The sequence below is a fragment of the Triturus cristatus genome, chromosome 4_1 (assembly GCF_964204655.1).
Source record: "Triturus cristatus chromosome 4_1, aTriCri1.1, whole genome shotgun sequence".
NCBI classification, from domain to species: Eukaryota; Metazoa; Chordata; class Amphibia; order Caudata; family Salamandridae; genus Triturus; species Triturus cristatus.
The window spans coordinates 565,560,629-565,579,989 of NC_140585.1; the positions used below are offsets into that span (position 1 = coordinate 565,560,629).

Sequence of the window (19,361 nt, forward strand, 5' to 3'; positions counted from 1 at the left end):
CTGGCAAAGAGACATCTTTAGCTGTCTTGCCAACATCATGTCATACAAGTGATCATAAATTAAAGTATATAAATGTGCATATACCTAAAAAGGATTTTGATGAGAACTCTTGTTCAACTGTCATTCACATTTTGCTTTCACTCACTGCAGCAAACGAAGGGTAATCTGATTGACAGCATTGTGTCGAATCATTTTTGCATACTCTAAAAAGAAGCACACTTGGGCGCTAGTGATATTGAGCTAATATTTTGCTTCGCCATTGTTTTTTCGGTATCATTATTTTTTTTGTTTTTTAGTCATTCTTGTTTGTTTAAACTATTTCTTAAAATTAGAATATTTTAAAGCCAATATATATATTTTATTTTTCAAAAACCTTTATTGAAAAAGATAAATGTCACGACACAATACAAGTTGTCATTGCAGTGTGGATACAGTCACAATTATATTAACACTTTACATTCTATAGCAGAAATGAAAAGGATGTTGGACCTGAAAGACACAATGCCTGACCTAATCCACACGGGCAGAGTTAGGATGGACTGTTAGGTGCACGTGAAGACAGGTGTGACGATGGGGAGTTGTCAGTACCGCTACCTCTAGCATTCCGAGCGCCTGCAGGGGGGGAACCTGATGGCAGGCTGTCTGGGGTGACTAGGCGCTGCAGGTAAGAAATGAGAGGCGCCCAAATGTCAGGAGGTCTGCTGGACACCGGCATTAAATCCCAAAATTCACCCAGCAATGTCTTACAGTGGGCAGAGTCATCCAGCCAGTTTTTGACCCCCAGTGAATTGACACCCTATGTTTTGCATGAACCAGAAATATGGCGGTAGATTTGCGACTCGCATCCAATATGTTTTTTACATGACCTAAGAGGCATACCAGGGGATCGGGAGTGACGCGTTCAAGTGTGATGTCGTTAAGAGCCGGGTAAAGTCTGCATCAGGAGCGGAGCACCATAAGCAGCTATCGCTTGTGAATAGCCCCATCTTCTGTAGTGTCACAGGAGAGAGGTAAAGTCTGTGCAGGTATATAAAATGTATGTGCCGCAAGCGATAATTGGGAGCTAAGCGTTTAGTCTGATTGCAGCAGTATAACCATACTTCCTGGGGATGGTCCCTGCCCAAATCCACACTCCATGCAGTGCGGGCACGTTCAGTGCCAGTAGGTGAGGCGGCTAGCGTGAGAGCATAGAGTCTGGTGACCAACTTACGCGAGGAACTGAAGACGTGGACCATTTTGAGGGCTGCATGCGCCTGTGGAAACGTGAGGTTTGCCTCCTTACAGGTTGCTCTAATCTAATAGTACAGTAACCTATCCATTGGGCTGGAGTTATCAGGTAGGGCGAAGAATTTGTTGTCTGGGTAAATGTCTACTATGGTGTTGAGTCCAAGGAGGGCAGCGCGGCACGCCATGCCTGCAGCCTGTAACGGGGGAAATCCTGGATTGCTGGCTAGGGTCACGGAGGGTGCATAGAGTGTGCTGACAACAGCACATTTTCAAAGCCCATCCCAGGCCCAGCGTAGGCACTCAACTGTGTTGATCTTGCCGCGCGGGGGTTTAGGTGGAATGAAAAGCACGGTCTGGATCAGCCATGGGGCAGCAAGGTCGGCCTCGACCACTACATGAGGTTGGAAAGGCGTGGGGTGCAACCAAAAGTGGAGGAAGCTGGCCTGGGCGCATAGCGCGGGCACCCATTCCACCACGGTTCAAAGGGAGTGTGAGAATGTTGTATGAAATTCTAGGTTGTTGAACTTTGGTAGCACCACCATTTTTGCAATGGCGATGTGCCCTGCCAACGATAGAGGGAGTTTTTGCCACACACGGATCTTAGTCTCCAGCCAGTCCATCGCACGGTCGAAATTGGACCTCCAAAGTTCATCCACGTCCCTGCTCAGCCAAATACCAAGATACTTGGTAGGGTCGGATGCCCAAATGAAGGGGTAGTCTGGGGTTTTGTGGCATCTGTAAGGGGGAAGAGGACCGACTTGCTCCAATTTACTTGGACTCCGGACAGGCACCAGAATCGCACCACCTCCCTTGTCATGGGGGAAGGTTGTCCTGGGGGTTGCGGAGATAGATCATGACATCATCAGCATACATGGAGATTACAAGAGCCCGGGCCGCAAAGCCAATGCCCCTTTGAGTGTGATGTTGATGAAGCCGGGCCGCAAGGGGTTCCATGGCAATGGCAAAGAGGATAGGGGCGGGGGGGCAACCCTGCCTGGTACCTCTCGAGATGGGAATGGGCTCAGTGACCTGTCCATTCATTCTGATGCGAGCTGTGGGGAGAGTGTATAGGAGCTATATTTTGCGCATGAAATCCAGGCTGAAGCCCAGACGTGGGCGGAGATAAAAAAGAAAGGACACTTGAGCGTGTCAAAGGCCTTAGTGGCGTCTAATAGCACAGCTACGGCTGGGAGGGAGGGATTAATTTGGTGGAGGACAGCAAAGATGGCCGGAAGGTTGTGGGAAGTGTCGACCCGGGAATGAAACCGGACTGATCTGAGCATGCAATTAGGTGCATGAGTGGGAGGAGACGTGTAGTCAGCAATTTAGCATTGATTTTGTTATCGGTGTTGGTGAGGGACAGGGGGCGATATGAATCACAATACTCAGGGAATGGGAAACAACCTTTACAACGCAGTCATTACATCGCACTACCTTTACAACGCAGTCATTACATCGCAACATCCTTTACATCGCATATCATTACAACGCAGCCATTACATCGCATGTCACTACAACGCATGTCATTGCAACGCATGTCACTACAACGCCAGCATTACATCGCAAGTCATTACAATGCATACCATTACAACGCATAATACCCTTTCACTATTTGACATTTACCCTACTGTTGCACTCACTGGAGTTAGAATAGTAATGTTTACCCCTACAATATCCAACACATACCCTACTGTTGCACTCACTGGAGTTAGAATAGTAATTATAACCCCTACACTATCCAACACTTACCTTATATGTGATGCAATGGTATGTGTTGTAATGGTATGAGTTTTAATGGTCTAATGGGATGTACTGGAATGCGTTGTAATGGTTTCTAAAAATGCAATGTAATGGCATGCGATGTAAAAGAGTGCATTGTAAAGGATGTTGCGATGTAAAAACTGCATCGTAAAGGCATGCGTTGTAAATGTATGCATTGTAATGTCATACATTCTCTGGGGATATGTTGGGCTTCAAAAGAAGGGTGAGCAGGGCTTCACGGAGAGATGGGGGAAGATCCCTCGTTCAAGGGAGCCATTATACATGGCAGCTAAATGTGGGACCAAGAGGGGGCGAATAGTTTGTAGAAGGCTGGAGGGAAGCCATCTGAACCGGGAGTTTTATCACCTGGGAGCCCCGCAATTACCGCGGAAATCTCCTCCTGGGTGAATGGTTCATCCAGGTATTCCCGATGGCTGTTGCTCAGCCAGAGGAGTTCGATGGTCTTGAAGTATTGATCAAGGCCCTCACAGGGGGTGCCTCGCCAGCAGAAAATAACGGTGAATAAAAGGTGAAGAATTTGGCGACAATCTCTGTAGGGGAGGTCGTTCTATCAGTAGTCCCATCCTGCAAGGCGGTGATGTATGAGGAGGCGTGCGGTTGCCAGAGAAGGTTAGCGAGGGTTTTGCTAGGGTGGTCGCCCTCGCCATAGCGACGGGCCCACACCTCCCTGCCCAAGAAGGCGATCTCCCTATCTGCCTCCTCATGAAAGTCAGTGATCTTCCCTCTTATCTGTGCTAGAGTGTCAGGGTTGGGATCCTGGGACTGTAGGAGATGCAAAGTCTTAATCTCATTCTCCTGGCGCTCCAGGGTACCCCGGATAGATCTCAACACCCCAGAATGTTTGGAGATGCACTCCCCCCTAATCACAACCTTAAAGCCTTCCCAGACAGTTGAAGGAGATTCCACCAAGCCTACATTATGTTCAAAACAGTCAGTAATAGCAGCACGGATCTCCTTGCAGAAAACCGTGTCAAGGAGAGCTTTGGGGGGCAGTCGCCAGGCAAACATACGGTGCATAGTGAGCGGGAGTTGCAAGGGCAACCGTACAGGGGCGCGGTCAGAGAGGGTGCAGGCCATGTGATGTGGTGATCCAGAGGTCCAGGCGAGACCAACAGCCCTGCTTGCCAGTTACACATGTGCCCATGTGCCCTTGTGCCCTATCGGGATATGCATGTCACCATGCATCTAGTAAGGAATTGTCAGATATAATAGAGCGTAAGAGTGAGTTGGCCTGAGGATGATGAACGCGCCCTCCAGAGCAGTCAAGCGTCTTTGAGGATGCTATGTTGAAATCACCTCCCCAAAGCAGAGAGCAGGGTCCCAGAGAGGAGATGAGCTGCCATACATGTGTGAAAAAATCAGGATTGTCGGAATTTGGGCTGAAAATTGCAGCTAGAGTTAAAGGCTGGTTAAAAAGGGTACCTGAAAGGATGACATACCTGCCCTCAGGGTCAAAGAAGGACTGGATGGTGCGCCAGGGAAGTCCTCTCTGAAAGAGGAAGGAATTGCCACGGGAATAGTTAGAATAAAAGGATGAGTGGGTCTCGCCCCAGTGCCTCGACTGCAACCTAGATGCAGTGGTAGGAAGAAGGTGAGTTTCCTGGAGGAAACAGATATCCACCTGGTGCCTTGGGAGGTGAGCATGCATGAGGCGTGCCTTAAGATGGTCATTTAGACCCCTAATGTTCCAGGTCCAGAATGTGGTGTCCGTCATTTGATGGCATAGTGGTGTTGGATGACAGATAGCGTCGGGTGTGTTGGAGGAATGACAAAAGTAGGTATCGCGGTGTACGGCATAATACGAATTGCATATCGCAACAACAGGCCTGAAACAAAACCAAACAATAAGAATAACAAGCCTCTATTAGAAGGCAGCAATCCCATAGGTAGCTTACCTCCCAACCCATCCCCCGAATAGGTTGAGCATCTAAACCCTCCCTACCCAGGAAACCCCAACTTGGAGAAGGAGCAAAATAAATCAAAGAGGGAATTATCCCAAGTGGGCATGGTTCCACCTGGCATACACCCCCGTCACTTGGATAGGGTGGCCAAGCCACAGTAGTGGTTAGACAGCTCATACCAAAACATTAAGAGGCATACAGGCACCCCCGCGTCCACGGAGATGCAGCTGCAGGACAAAAACTGGGTTGAAAATCAAGTCCCAGGGACCACAACAACAGAACTTAAAAGAAACTGTGCATGATGAATTCCAAGTTTATCTATGGGTGGTCCAATATGGTACATTGACAAAGCCATGAATCAGGGCTGCGAGGCAGCTTAGCATTTTAGAAAGCAATGGTTGGGGGGGTCATAGGCAAGACAGTCAAGAGACAATACAATTTGGCAACAGACAAGGTAGGCGACTAAATCTTGCAAAGCGTATAGCAAAAACAGAGCAGAACAATTCCTCATTAGTCGGTGTCACTTGCACCACCTCGTCATCTTGCTGGCAGTTGTATGGCGTTAGACGCTGTTGCTTGTTCAGCTTTTTTGCAAAGGCCAGGGCGGCTTTCGGGTGGTTGAAGAGTTATGTTTGTGACCCAGCCTTGATTCTCAGTTTGGCCGGGTAGAGCAGAGAGTAGGAGGCATCGTGATTCTGGAGCAATCTCTTTGCCGGGAGAAATTCCCGCCGGGCAGCCTGTACTGCCAGCGTGAAGTCTGGATAAAAGGCGTTCCCTTGGTGTCGCACCTCACCTCTCTCTCTCGGGCGGCACGCAGAACAGCATCACGATCGCGGTAATTCAGTAGTTTGGCGATAATCGTGTGGGCAGGCGCACCCAGGGGTGGCCTCGGTCTCAGAGAACGGTGTGCCCTCTCCATGATGAAGACCGGTGAAAGTATCTCACCAAAGAGATCACGCAGTAGTTGTTTAACGAAGTCCTCCATTTTCGTGATGTTGGAAGACTCGGGCACACCCGTAATGCGGAGGTAGCTCCTACAGGAGCGCGCCTACAAATCTTCATTTTTGTTCTTTATTAACTCCAGTACTCTGTCCATTTGGAGCAGCTTTTGCCTGCCTCCGGTCATGGTGTCCTTAACGTCTGAGACTCTTTACTGTAATTGTGCGATCTGCGCATCATGCGAGTCTACCCTGGCTTTCACAGTATCAAGGCTGGTGTACAATTTATCAAGCTGGCTTGCGATGCCACTGACACTGGCCTTGACGTCTAACATTATCACCTTTAGATCGTAGTCCTGTGTTGCACCAGGCTCAGTCTGAGTGGCGAGTTCTCCCGTCTCCGGCATCCGCCCCTCCTGTCTGGTCTGCCTGCGCTGTTCAAAGGCTATCTTGGGTTGCTTGGTGTCCACCTTACCCATGGTTGAGCTACCTCAGCAGGGCGGGCACACTTGACGCCTGGATACTCAAAGGGGGGGCAGATGGTGCCTAGAGTGTGAGGGCGCAGGAGATCCTAGGGCAGTGGGCAGAGTGACATCAGGGATTCACCTAGGAGCTTCAGTGAATAGGAAGGTGTAGGCCATGGGGGCGGCAGCCGCCACACAGCAGGCAAGACAGCTAAGCGCCCCCCAGTGGGTGTAACAGCCTGCTGGTCGCCATGTTTTCCAGCGCCGATCGGGTTGAATAGGGCATCGGTGCACCACCACCTATCACTCAAAGGGTGTTCAAAGTTAAAATCATTACACTCATAATTTGGGAATACTTGATTGTAGCGCACATAATTTTAACAGTGCATTATAATATGCTCACAAGATACTATACTGCCTTTGCAAAGACAGCAAAGTAACAACTCATAGTGCAATCCATGCTAAGGTCCTCCAGCATTCAATATTTGAAAACATTATGTACAAAATGTGTTGAGTCTGGGAATTTGCAGGCGCTGGTCTCTACTAGAGGAATTGGCCCTAATGTTCATTGATTATTAAACCATCACCTGGTCAAAACACCAATGACTCAGCCAGCCAGCACACTTTTATGAATTAAATACACAGAAGAAATGTGTTGGAAAAAAGGTTTACAAAGTATAAATAGAGAAATGTGAGCAAAGGGCAGGACAGACAGGAATATAATATGAAAGAGAAGGAGTAAAAGGAGATTGAGAGAAGAAACTGAGAAGGGCTGGAGAAGGTTATAAAACTGAGTGAGCAAACAAGAGGAAGCAGGAATTTGAGCATAGTTTGAAATGTAGCAGGAAATTTAAAATATTTATCACAAAATGCCACACATTAAAAAAAACAATACCAGTACTACTAAATGCTAAAATGAGCAGAACTGCAATACAAATGAATTCTGTAATGTTTATGTATGTTACAGTACACATCGTGGAATTATAATTGAGCAGCTCACATATTGTAGGAAAAGATCAACTTTTTCTAATAGAGGCGGCCATTAAGACCTTGACTGTTGGCCTGACAGCCCCTATTGAACCACCCTTCATATTTCAAAATCTCATCATGACAGAGGTCGTTTTGATTAAAGTGCTCCCACTGAAACTCAAGCGTAATAATGTCAGCAGGGCACAATGTTATGAGGACGAGTCAACAATTTTTGTTGTCCAGTAAAAATCCCCTAAGCAGGCTTTTATTCATGGAAATCAAAATATGAATTGCCCTATCATGCAGGGAGTTTTCTTCCTACACACAGAGGCCATTGATTAATTTTCCTTTCTCAGACCCACCATAAATTGAAAGGAACTTTGGACATATAGACTTGTTGATTGTCTGACTCAAGGGTCATAGGATTAAATAGTGGAGCCAGCTGAGTCTTCGCCATCTGAAATCTAGCGTTTCGCCAAAGTCTAAATGAGGCAGGGGAATCAGTGGTTTGGAGGGTTGGAAGCCCTGTCTATTTATGACAGAACTTCTGCTTTGTAAAAACTATAGCGGCCCCATAATCTTGAAGTAAATAGTCCTGAGACATGGAAAGTTCATTTTGATGGATCATTTTTACAGAGATTTTGTCTGAAGTGGTATCAGGACATTTACTACAATTATCCTTTTCAAAGTTTCTAAGTGGCATTTGATGAACTTCATTAGCTTGGGAGGATATTGTGCAGAAATATTATCGTTAAAATTGATAACCCATTAAAAAATTCACTATATAAAATATATTGAGTACAATACACAACAGTATATGTGCAGAAAATGTGTTGTAAGCTAAATGACATCCTCATCTGATGGCTAAATACATTTTCGGGTAATTTACCACGTTTTCATGTTTTATGTAAACAAAATGCTTTGTAGGCCAAAAATATATGCATTTTATTCACACAGGATTGCTAACTTTTCTGTGTCTCATCTAGCAGATGCACAAATGCAGTTTGCAGTATTCCACATCATATATATATATATTTTTTACACTAAAAGATTAAAGGAAATAACATGTTTTCATACAAAAGTGTGCTTCTATTATGCAACTTACAGATTGAAGACATTTTCGAGTAAATTTCCTGCATTCCGTATGATGGTACAGAGCAGAGTACAGGCCAGGTAAATGAACACCTTATTTAGTGCTTTTGTCAATTAGCAAAGTCAAAGGGAGTGATTTCGAGTTTGGCGGATGGGTACTCTCTCACAACGTACCAGATACCCCATTTGCCGCATTAAAATTGCATTATATCCTAAAGCACTTGTAATATCCTAATGGACTTTTATTAAGTGATGAGAAATGTGTCGCTGTTGAGACAGAGGACCCACACACTAAACTCTAAACCAGACCCATAGTTAGTTTCAATTATCAGTCATCTTTGACATGCAAAAGTAGTGATTTAAGAACTTTTGCACGCCTTTTCTGTTCACCTCTATGTGGTGTGGCCAACCACATTTTGTACAAAAGGAATCCTAACTTTACTACTCCTACATGCCTTTTGTGAATACCGAAAGTCGTCAAGTTAGGATTTTGTCTCAGATTACTTTTGTGAATTGGCCCACTGAGACGACGGCACCTGCGCAATCACTTTTAACACACATGATTTTTGAGATGCAAGCTACGAGACTTGTAACAGATACATTTCCCTTTTCTGTTTGAACCCCTGGGTCATGAAATGTGAGACAGCAGCAAAGGCATGTTGTGACTTTATAGCGGCTTTTCTCCAAAATAATTGAATCTGATGACGGCTCAGCCTCAATTTGCTGGCAAACGTGAGAGGTGAAATGATTGGGGCCAGGGGCAAGAGGTAGGGGGCAAATAGACATGTAAAGTTGCTCTGTGAGAATGTGTCAATGCCGCCCCATTACCATAATTGGTCTGAAAATACATCCATGACATGCTTAAAGCATTCACAACAGTGTTTGTTTCTGTTGCTTTCTTAAGTTCGGGAACAGTAACCCGTATGCAATGGAACATACTACAAACCAGGAGTAGCTGGCTATAATGAACTCGAACATCTCGACTCCAACACCACATAGAGCAGGAATGAATAATATAAATTACATTTATTAAGGACTAATGCAACAGAGATTAATATGCATCATGCTGGAGATGAATGCTGTGGTTGGTTTTACAAAACGAAATTAGAACACATTTGATGTTTGATGCACAGAATGCATCTTTAGTCACTAATGCATGATTCTGTATATTGACCATAACAAAATAAGGCTGTTTCCAGCGTACATTCCCTAAAGAATGTTTCTCAAAAAGTGTAGAGAGATAATATCCAAAGGGAGCTTCAGTATTCGGAAAAACTGGACTTACCTGCAAAGCTGAGAGAATGGCAGACCCTTATTCCTGCTGCATCTTTTGGCGCAGTGTTCTGTGCCATTTAAACGTTTCGTTTTTATTTCCAGTTCCTTGTTTAGTCGTATTAATGTACTTTCTGATGTCTTTTTGTAGTCATGGAGAGTATTCCTCCTTTTTTTCTTGCTCTCTGTTGGAAAAAATATAGCAAAAAAAGGTATTTCAGAAAAACAGGATATATTGAGCCTTTCACGTGCCCGGCATAAACTTTTATTTTTATTTTAAACAACAACGCATTCTAAGAAAAGCTGGGTGACTGCGAGTTTTTTTAAATTGCAAACATACATGTATTTCTGAATTACTTTCCAACTACAACATCTTTTCACCATTCGGTTGGAAAGAGAAACAGGCAAAGACACCGTGACCTACTAACTGCAAAGACGCATGAGTCACCCCAGAGAAGATGTCAACACATGTTAGTCTGACTCATGCACCGGAGTTTCCTTTCTTATCATTTTAGTAACATTGTAACATTGACAAGACACGAGCAGTAGGTCAGCCTAAGTTTGATTATGAAACGTTTTCCATTGTCCACAGTATCTTGGCTATTTTTGTATTCTGCAGCAAGCATAATGTGAAGGTATCACATGGCATTTGCAGTGTTGGTAGGAGGAGCTCGAGGCCTGTCCCTGTTGTTCATCAGTTGCTTGCCATACACTATGGCAAGGAAACCAATTTAGCACGGTTTGTATAATTCGCACTGGTTGCACTTCAATCATGTGCTAGTTATCCCTGTTCTGCACATTGGTTCCTCCCCCAGTATTTTAGCCTCAGACTCAACGTGCTTCTGCAAATATGAACTCTCTATTATATATTTATAGACTGCAAAGGTTAAATGAGTGTAACCTTGACTCCCATACACTTCGAGGTAGGGGTCAGGGCATTACTGTATGGCGTTATTGGCGAAACAGCATATACAGTGGTTCTCCAGGCCCACCAAAAACAACAGTTCCCCAACCCAGTTAGCGTGGAGGAACTACCAGATGGAGCGCCCTGGAATGGTCAATGTAAGGTGTGGACCCATCAACTACAGGGCCCTGCTGTTAGTGCATTGGGAAGTGCACCCTAATTAGGGCAGTCCTCCCAATACGTATTTGGCTTTCGGCATACATTATGTGAGTCATGGCAGACAGTAGCAGGAAAAGCTAAGGACAGTCCTAAAGCACAGTCTGAAATCGTCCTTCTGGGACCATTGTTTTTTTTCTTTTTTCAAATGCAAACCTCTATTTCTTGGTGCTCTGACATTAGCTCTTATTAAAAGGGCATTGTTATACTCTCTCTTAATCTTCTTTGTCTCATCTTTGCTCTCTATCTCACTCCTTTGCCTGTCCTCCTTTTCCTCCTCTTGGTACGATCCACCCTCTCCCCACACGTATGGTACTGCCTGAGAACGTTTACAGGAGTGGTTGAGGAACGCTTAGGCTAGGCAGTTTGAGGAATTGTCTATTCGAATAAACCTACGCTTTCTAATACTTCTGGCTCGTGGACTTATTTTAACAAGCATCTTTGGGTTACATTACTGGTACGCAAGTGGGGTGCCTCTCCTTACGCTGTTGCGCTTTTCAAAGAATATGGAAGTAAAATTACATTTCTCCCTTCTGTAAACTTTCTGCCTATTTATTAAGCCTCATCATTGCTTGTTAATACTAGGATGGGGGTTGTCTTTGCATCTACCCAGATAAAAAATATGTATTGTCTACGATTCTTGTGTTGTTCACGAAAAGCACAGTAATATGTGAAGTTACAATGAAACAAACATTTTTTAATAAGATCTTATAAATCACTGTTTACTAGAGTATGGAATAAACCTTTAATACACTTTGTTTGGGGTTGATATTTATCTAGTTATTCATATGTTAAGGTACCTTCCTGGCATTGCATTTACATCTCTCACATTGGGCGTAAGCAGGATAAGCAATACAGTCTTAATTACCCTGCTGTTAGATCCACTGGCTTCACTGCACCAGGACAGTCCTGCTTGTTCCAATGTTGAGACCCTCTTCTTTTGCTCTGGTTCACTACATGTTTCCTGACTAAAGTAGAGCATAACAAGCATCATAACGTTGCTCTAAATCAAAGGCATCTGCTGTCTTGTAATTCAGATGAATATTTCGTTGCATTTTAGGTGCGTGAAAAGAAGTAACACAATGTTTCATAAGTTCATATTGCAGTGAACATAGTGTAGTTCAAGCTTTTAGGATTTCTAAAATATTTACAAATTGATGTGGGTGCTGTCACATCATGGCTACTTTTCAGCCCAAAATCAATGGATCTGAAAATTGCTCCTGGGTTATTTCCACCAGCAATAGTAAGGCAGGCATCCACCAATGTGTACCCCACTGCCAATCGAAATGTGTGGGGTCTCTTGTAGCTGAAATATTTTTCCAATAGCTACCTTGGGAATGGACAGTTTAAAGTGTTTCTCAATCAGGCAAAGGCTGTCTGAGCTCTCATATCAGTTTTCCAGTCATTCCAAAACCATGTTTCTGTGCGTACATGTGTTTCCTCCAATTCTCGTTAATTTCAGTTTGCTAGAAGTGTTGGACCTGGGATCTTGGGTCGACATAAAAGTGGGGGAAATAATGACAACTATATAGGGTCTAATCTCCATTTGAATTGTGCTTGGTGAAGAGAAAATTGAAATGATTGTTCCCCTTCACTGAAGGCCCGATTTCGAGTTTGGCGGCGTGGGAGGGGACAGCCATGCTGACAGACCTGTAGGTGTTCCCACGTCGATGCCTGTGTAAATGGGCACTGCAATGGGAACACCAAAAACAATTTCTGCATGGCATTGACTGTAAAATCCACACCGTGCAGGAACTGTGGTACATTCACACAGGGGGGCACATGTTGTGCCCCCTTCATGCACCACGGAGGCACAAGGTGGCCTGTGTGACCTCCCCCTTTGTTTCTTCAGCACCTCAGTTTTCATGAAGGAGGAACTGCCATGAAAACTGTGGCAGAGATGAAACTCATATTATGCTCAACAGGACTGCGGTGGTCCCACCAAGCGTATTGCGGCCTCGAGACTGCAGAGCCACCACCAGGGAATGGTGGTTCCCTGGCAACTGTCGGGTGCAACGGTGATCCGACTGCCCTACTCGTAATGGGGCAGTCGGAATGCTGGTGCTGCGGTGGCTAGACTGCCAACGCTGCGCCTCCATGAGTCTGGCGATCTTAGGACCGCCAGACTCATAATTAGGACCTAAGAGTAAATGAAGTAACTTCAGGGAAGAAGTGATGTGAGCATAGATAGTATAGAAAATATATCATTTTATTGCATTATTCTGGATGAATTGAAGTTTTCTTAGGCCCTTCTATCTGCCATATGCTTATGCAATGAAGGAATAATTTCCCACCTTTCATGGAACTGCAGGTTGGTATTGTTATCCCCAGTACCCTATTTGGAAGGAAAATGTGAGAGCAGTATTAAACTAAATTTGCAATTTCTTTACCTCAGCAGATAGATGCTGTCAGGGATTCACCATTATTGTGTCCAACATACAGTAACAAATCAAGAAATCTGATGCCTACTAGTATGATTGTTTGTGTGTAAGCCCTCATTAAATGTATCTGGTTATGAAAGTAGAGAAACGTGCAGAATGAGTCTTGCTCTACTAGTGATTCTATGGCAGACTCTGGCAAAATATCATCATTATTTCAATGAAATGGCAGAAGCAGTAGGTTAAAGTAGAGGTAAAATAGGTAGAATATAGAGATCAAATTTGATATTAGACGTAGGCATGAATATTGCTGCAGCTGAAATCAGGAATAGTTGTGCGAGATTCCAAAGACTCATTTATTAATACATTGTAGTATTAATTTCACCTACCTTTCGAAAGATAATTGGTACACATTTGATGCATGTGTTTCATTTTACAAAACAACAATAAGCAAAAAAAAAATGTACTGCATGGCCATGCCAAGTGTACAACAAAAATAGTTATTATTAGGTTTTGCTTACAGTGCACATGTGCTGTCAGAGAAAGTTTATTGTAATTGTTTTTAAAAAGCTTAAATAAGTGTTCTTGAAGCCTGCCAATACCTTACCAATAATTGCCATTGGCTGGCTTCCACATCACACTTGTTTTCTTGCTTTTTACTGGTCACACCCCCTTCTAGTGTTTGGACAAAATATCCAGTTCAAAATAACAGTACACATACATTTCAGAAACAAAATATCCCAATGCAAAAATATTTTAGTATGAAATATCATTGTGAAGAATATTGTTTTTTTTTATATGCAATAAGATGTTAAGAATGTCATTGTTTTTCATATAGTTTTCAGTAATACACTGTAAAAAGGTTGTTTTATAATTATTTTAATGTGTTTAAGATAATTAGCGATTTATGATCTTGTAGAAGGTTGTTGGGTTTGTAGAGATACAGAGTGAAAAGTTATTTAAATTAGAAATATGTGCCAGTGCTATCCACTCCAAGCTAGGCTTTGTTAATGTTGTGCTAATCCTATGCTTAAAAACTCTAATAGATAAACAGACATTTGAAGTAATCAAACTCAAACTGATGTTGTAGGGTGCTCCATATAAAGGAGCTGCTCTTTGCCCAAATGTGGGACCTATCCAGAGTTCCCTGCTTCCTTTTTTGCATAACTTATGTGGCACTCTAAGCTTAAAGGGTAGTACTGACTTATACTTGGTGCACCCTTGTGTCTGCACAAAGTGTGGAAATAGAAATATCTACAGTGACTCCATTTTGTGAATAGGCTCCATTTCGTACAAAAGAAATAGGTAAGACAGAAAGAGACAAGCAAATAAATTATGTGCTGAAACCAAAGTTTCAATACATGGGCTAGTCACAGGGTTGGGTATGTTGTAATTGGTGAAAAGAAAACAAACAGTTCCATAAAATAACCTAATGACCTTTGCACTTAGTTTAGTATTTATGACCTTGAGGGAAGTTAGTGGTTAGCTCAGACATGAATAAGTGACACTCAGAGTACAAACAGTAAAGTGTGACTTTTATGATCAGCAGATGTGCTTGTGGTGAGCAATGGAATGTGGCCAGGAGCAAACCATTGTATTCAAAACAGTAGGAGTAGCTAGCCCATGTGCCGCCCATGGCGGTCCCCACGTTTGCCGCCCGCTGCGATGTAAGAGTGGGGGGATGCTAGCGATTCACAGGCTGAAAATAGAAAAGATGGGGGTGCTGGCGATTCCCACGCCGGCTGTAGGTAAGGGGGGGGAGGTCGCCACACCGAAACTCGTGCCACCTGGGCAGTCAGCCCCACCTCTATGCCACTGATTCTAAAGCCAGAAGAAATATACATAAGCAATGCACGGTCAGATATGCTTTGAGACTTGCCGAATGTGTGTTTGCATGCAAAAATTCAGTAGGTTTCCGGGTGGTGAGAAAAGGTGATCCTAAGAAACCAAGATGGAAGTCTGGTGTGGCTTTTGATTGGCAGAGGTAGACAAAAGATCACATTTGACACTGGCACCCCAGATGGCACACTTCTTGGGGTCAGCCTTCCGGACCTCGAGGGTCAAGCCCACCACCTGCCCTGGGTTGATTAAAGAGCTCTCAAACAGGTAAGCAGATACTTGTGTTGTACAAAATCTGCCTCCAAAAGGAGGGAGAGGGTCCCCATGGTTCGAGGCCCTACATCTTTAAAACAGATGAAGGAAGAGAGAAACAAGAAGAAGACAGAATTAGTGAATTTAGAATTACAAAGGACACACAGGAATCCGGCAATGATCAGAGGAATACTAAATGACACAGTAACAGTAGAGCAAATGCCAAGAGAACAAACTGACGGTTGTGAGGAAGAAATAGAAGAACAAAAAGAAGAAGCATATGATAATTTAGCATTAAATTATTATAACAAAAATTAACCTTATGGTAGCGGTGTTTCTTGCAAGGTGAGGAAAACTATGAAGTGTTTATTCACACATTTTTTAATCTAATTATTGAAAAATTTGGTTTCTTTACGTTGTTTACGTCATCTACACTGTACGATAATCACACAAATGAACGTATCCCCTAATGACGTAATCATTATAAGAAAGCAGGATTCCTTTGCACTTTTTCCCTTTTTAAGTGACCTTGGTGAATACACTGAGAGCAAACCAGGTACATTTCCGATACTATGGTCAAGGGATGGATCATTTGATCCCCGAGATATGAAAACAGCACAAGATTGTAAGCTAGGAGAGGAAGGACAGCTAGTTTGGGATTATGAGTACATGAGGGACATTACCGAGTATGGCAAGTTTATGTGCAACGGGACAGGAGTAGGTTTTCCCCCCGGCAAAACCAGCATTTGCCTAGAAGGCATGGACCACCATATAGACATCTGCCCCTAGTACAAAGAGGTCCAGGAGCAAATCAGACAACGTATGTACCATGGCAACATATGGACAAGGGACATTTGAAAATACAATTAGCTCCACTTCCCGAGGGGGCATCTAAATGGATTGCTGCCCTTGAACGACACACAGCGGGAGTGCAGTTAGCTATAGGGGGTGTGCAAAGCCTCCTCTCTAGCATTTTGGGTGATGAAACACTTAATATTTTTCAAATAGTACCACATAATAATACAGGATATAGAATTACAATGGTCAAGGGTGAAAGAGACACTGAAGACTTTAACAGTATACGTGCAGTAGTCTGGACAGAATTGAGAAACAAATATCCAGATGTGCCAAATATAGGTGGCATGATGAGTCAAGTAATGGGAAAAGATGAGTCAGTGTTAGAATATGTTGAATGTATGAGAAAATTATGGACAACTTAGCTGGGAGCACTAGATGCACAATGGACTAGACTGTTTTATCATATTGTTAAAAATGGCCTACCAGAAGATTTACAGCAGCCACTAGACACAGTGGTAGCAATAGACAGTAAGCCATGGGCAGAAATACAAGGGATAATATTGCACCATGGGAAGAGGAGGCTAGAAAAAGAGAGAATGGCTAAAGAACACCTAGAGTGCATTACAGCAAAATCAGCTACTCAGAAATTAGAAAAGAGTTCCAAAAAGGAGAACACAATGGGTGAAAATAAAGTAACACAGGTACCTCCCATTCTACAACAAGTGCAACTGCCACAACAGCAGCAGCAGTGGTATCGGGCACCAAATACCGACACTCCCCAACAAACAATGCAAGGTGTGAAGCAGCAACGAGGGGAGGTAGAGGTAGAGAAGGAGGAACTAAAGAAAATGGAAAGTACACTTAATAGCTGATTGTCGCTTCAATTAAGAGCGATAGAGACAAGGAGGGATTTTTCCCCAGCTCTACAGTATCAGCAGCAGCCACGAGGGATGGTGTATAGGGATGGAGTATATGACACCACAGCCAGCTTCACAGCAACAGGTTCCACAACAGCCAATGCAAATTATATAAACACAGCAAATTTTTCAGTCAGGGATTACAGCATCCACCCTAGGACAAATTGTAATACTGCAACATGTCCAGCAACTACAGCAAAAGGGACAGCCTGTGCCACAACCAATGATGGGAGGTAAAGATTTTCAAGCAGGGGCCAGTCCATTTTTTACACCATGACAGTCTGAACTTTGGATCCTGATGTGCCCTGTGATAGTGAAAACATTGCATATAAGTATAGTAATATAAGCAAGAGCCCACAGCATCCATTAATAATGGGAAGGAAATATATATTTGTGATTGATACATAGGCCACTGAGTCATGCATTAATGATGGGGGATTACCACTCTGACATAAAATGATGGCAGTGCAAGGGTTCTCAGGTGAAATAATGACAGTACCATACACCGGTGAAATTCCAGATCAGGTAGGAGATTTCATAGTATCTGAATCATTACTGTATGCACCTCAAGCTCCTACACATCTAATGGGAAGAGAATCATTATACAAGCTCAACATGTCAAGTACATTCAATTCTGATGGGACAATGCTTTGTTCCACTCCAGGAATACCACCCTTGTGAATGGTTTTACTACACCAGACAATACAGAAGTCCTAATAAGAGGCATACCTCTGAACACATCCATGTTATAGAAAGGTTAGGAAGATTCCTCATGACAGAAGCAAGTTTCGAGGTAAATGGATAGAAGTTCCATCTAAGCAATGGTTTAGGCCAGGGTTCCCTGATCTAGAAACCGAAGAGGTATTAGTATTATCCCTAAATAGTATCAGACTAACGTTTGGGGTCCTAGAAGCTGAAGATCACAAAAGAAACGGCAGGGCTACAGTAATATTTACTATCTCAGGAGTTAAAAAGTCAGATATCACAGATAATGTTCTATTTGAGGATAGGGAAGATGATATTTGGATAGTCTTTCCAAAAGCACCAGGAACTGAGATACAAGTAGGAATATGTCCATCCCAGATACCCAGAATATATCCAGAATAGAACGATGGAGCACTTGCATGCGAACCATTACAGTTATGGTTCCAAGATTCAAATGATGTAGGACTAATATTAAATACTGAGCCCTATAAGATAACACAACGGCGTGGTAGCAGTAGAACAAATGGGAGAACCATCGAATATCATGTATTCAGTATTACAGTACATGCCACTGCCATCTCATTTCTCAGTGCAAGCTGCGGAACTGAAGATGCTAATGCAAGCTCCAACAATAATATATCCAGATGATGTTACCATTTACTCAAATTCAGCATATGTCACTTCCACAGTAAATTCTGATTGCAGCAAGTGGGAGAGAAGCGATGGAACACCAGTAACACATGGTATCCTCTTTCAAGAATTGATTTCAGAATTAAGAAGAGGGAGACAAAAGCAACAGCAAAATGTCAAGCACATACTGGGGGATTCGACGCTATTTCCCAAGGGAATGACATAGCAGATAAAGTAGCTAAAGAGGCAGGATCAATGTCCTCACCAATATGTGCAGCACTAGAAGAACAAATTGAACACACTGATGTATCACATCTTAGAATAGCAGTACACCATTTGCAAGACATCCAATAAACAGCTCCACCAGAAGAGAAAGAGGTGTGGGAGCAAACAGGATGTGCAGTTTCAAGTGATTTCATCTATAGATACAGGGAAATTAGCAATGCCACAGTGATTGCTACACCTTTCATTGACTCAATTACATTTACCACCCCATGTGGCCAAAAAGAAACTATTATTCACAATTTCACCTGATTGGTTTATCCTGGATCTTCCCAAGTTAATAAGATGTCTTTTCACATCAGTGTCTTATATGTAAAGAGTATAGTACAATAAGACCACCAGTGACACCAACCTCATCCATTCCACAACCCAAAGGCGCCTTTCAAGAATTACACATAGATTATGTGGACATGATTCACAGATGCCAGAACATGAGATATTTGATTGTAGTTGTCTGTCCATTCTCTAGATGGATAGAAGCAGGGCCTTGCCACAGTGCAGATGCCAAAGGTGCAGTTAAATTCTTAGTGAAAAAACTTATCACAAGATGGGGAATTCCAAAAGGGTCTCATTCAGACATTGGAAAACATTTTGCCAACAACATATTTGAACACATGGTTAAATGATTAGGCATACAACACTCCCTAGTATCAGCCTATCACCCACAAATTAATGGAATAGTTTAATTAGTTATGCAGACCATCAGTTACACTATTTCTAAATTGGAATTGATTGCTCTAAGGAGTGCTCCTTCTCAGACCAATCACTTGACAGCACATCAAATTGTTACAGACA

At 43.2% G+C, this 19,361-nt stretch overlaps 1 protein-coding gene across 4 annotated transcripts in view; it reads right to left on the reverse strand.

Moving 5' to 3' along the window:
- The window catches only part of HGF (hepatocyte growth factor), a 475,310-nt gene that overhangs the window by 299,764 nt on the left and 156,185 nt on the right, over nt 1–19,361 (reverse strand). For all 4 annotated transcript variants that reach the window (XM_085652885.1, XM_085652884.1, XM_085652887.1 and 1 more), the window contains one exon: nt 9,659–9,830. In XM_085652885.1, coding sequence (XP_085509011.1) covers nt 9,659–9,830 — 172 coding nt within the window. The remainder of the gene's footprint in view (nt 1–9,658; nt 9,831–19,361) is intronic.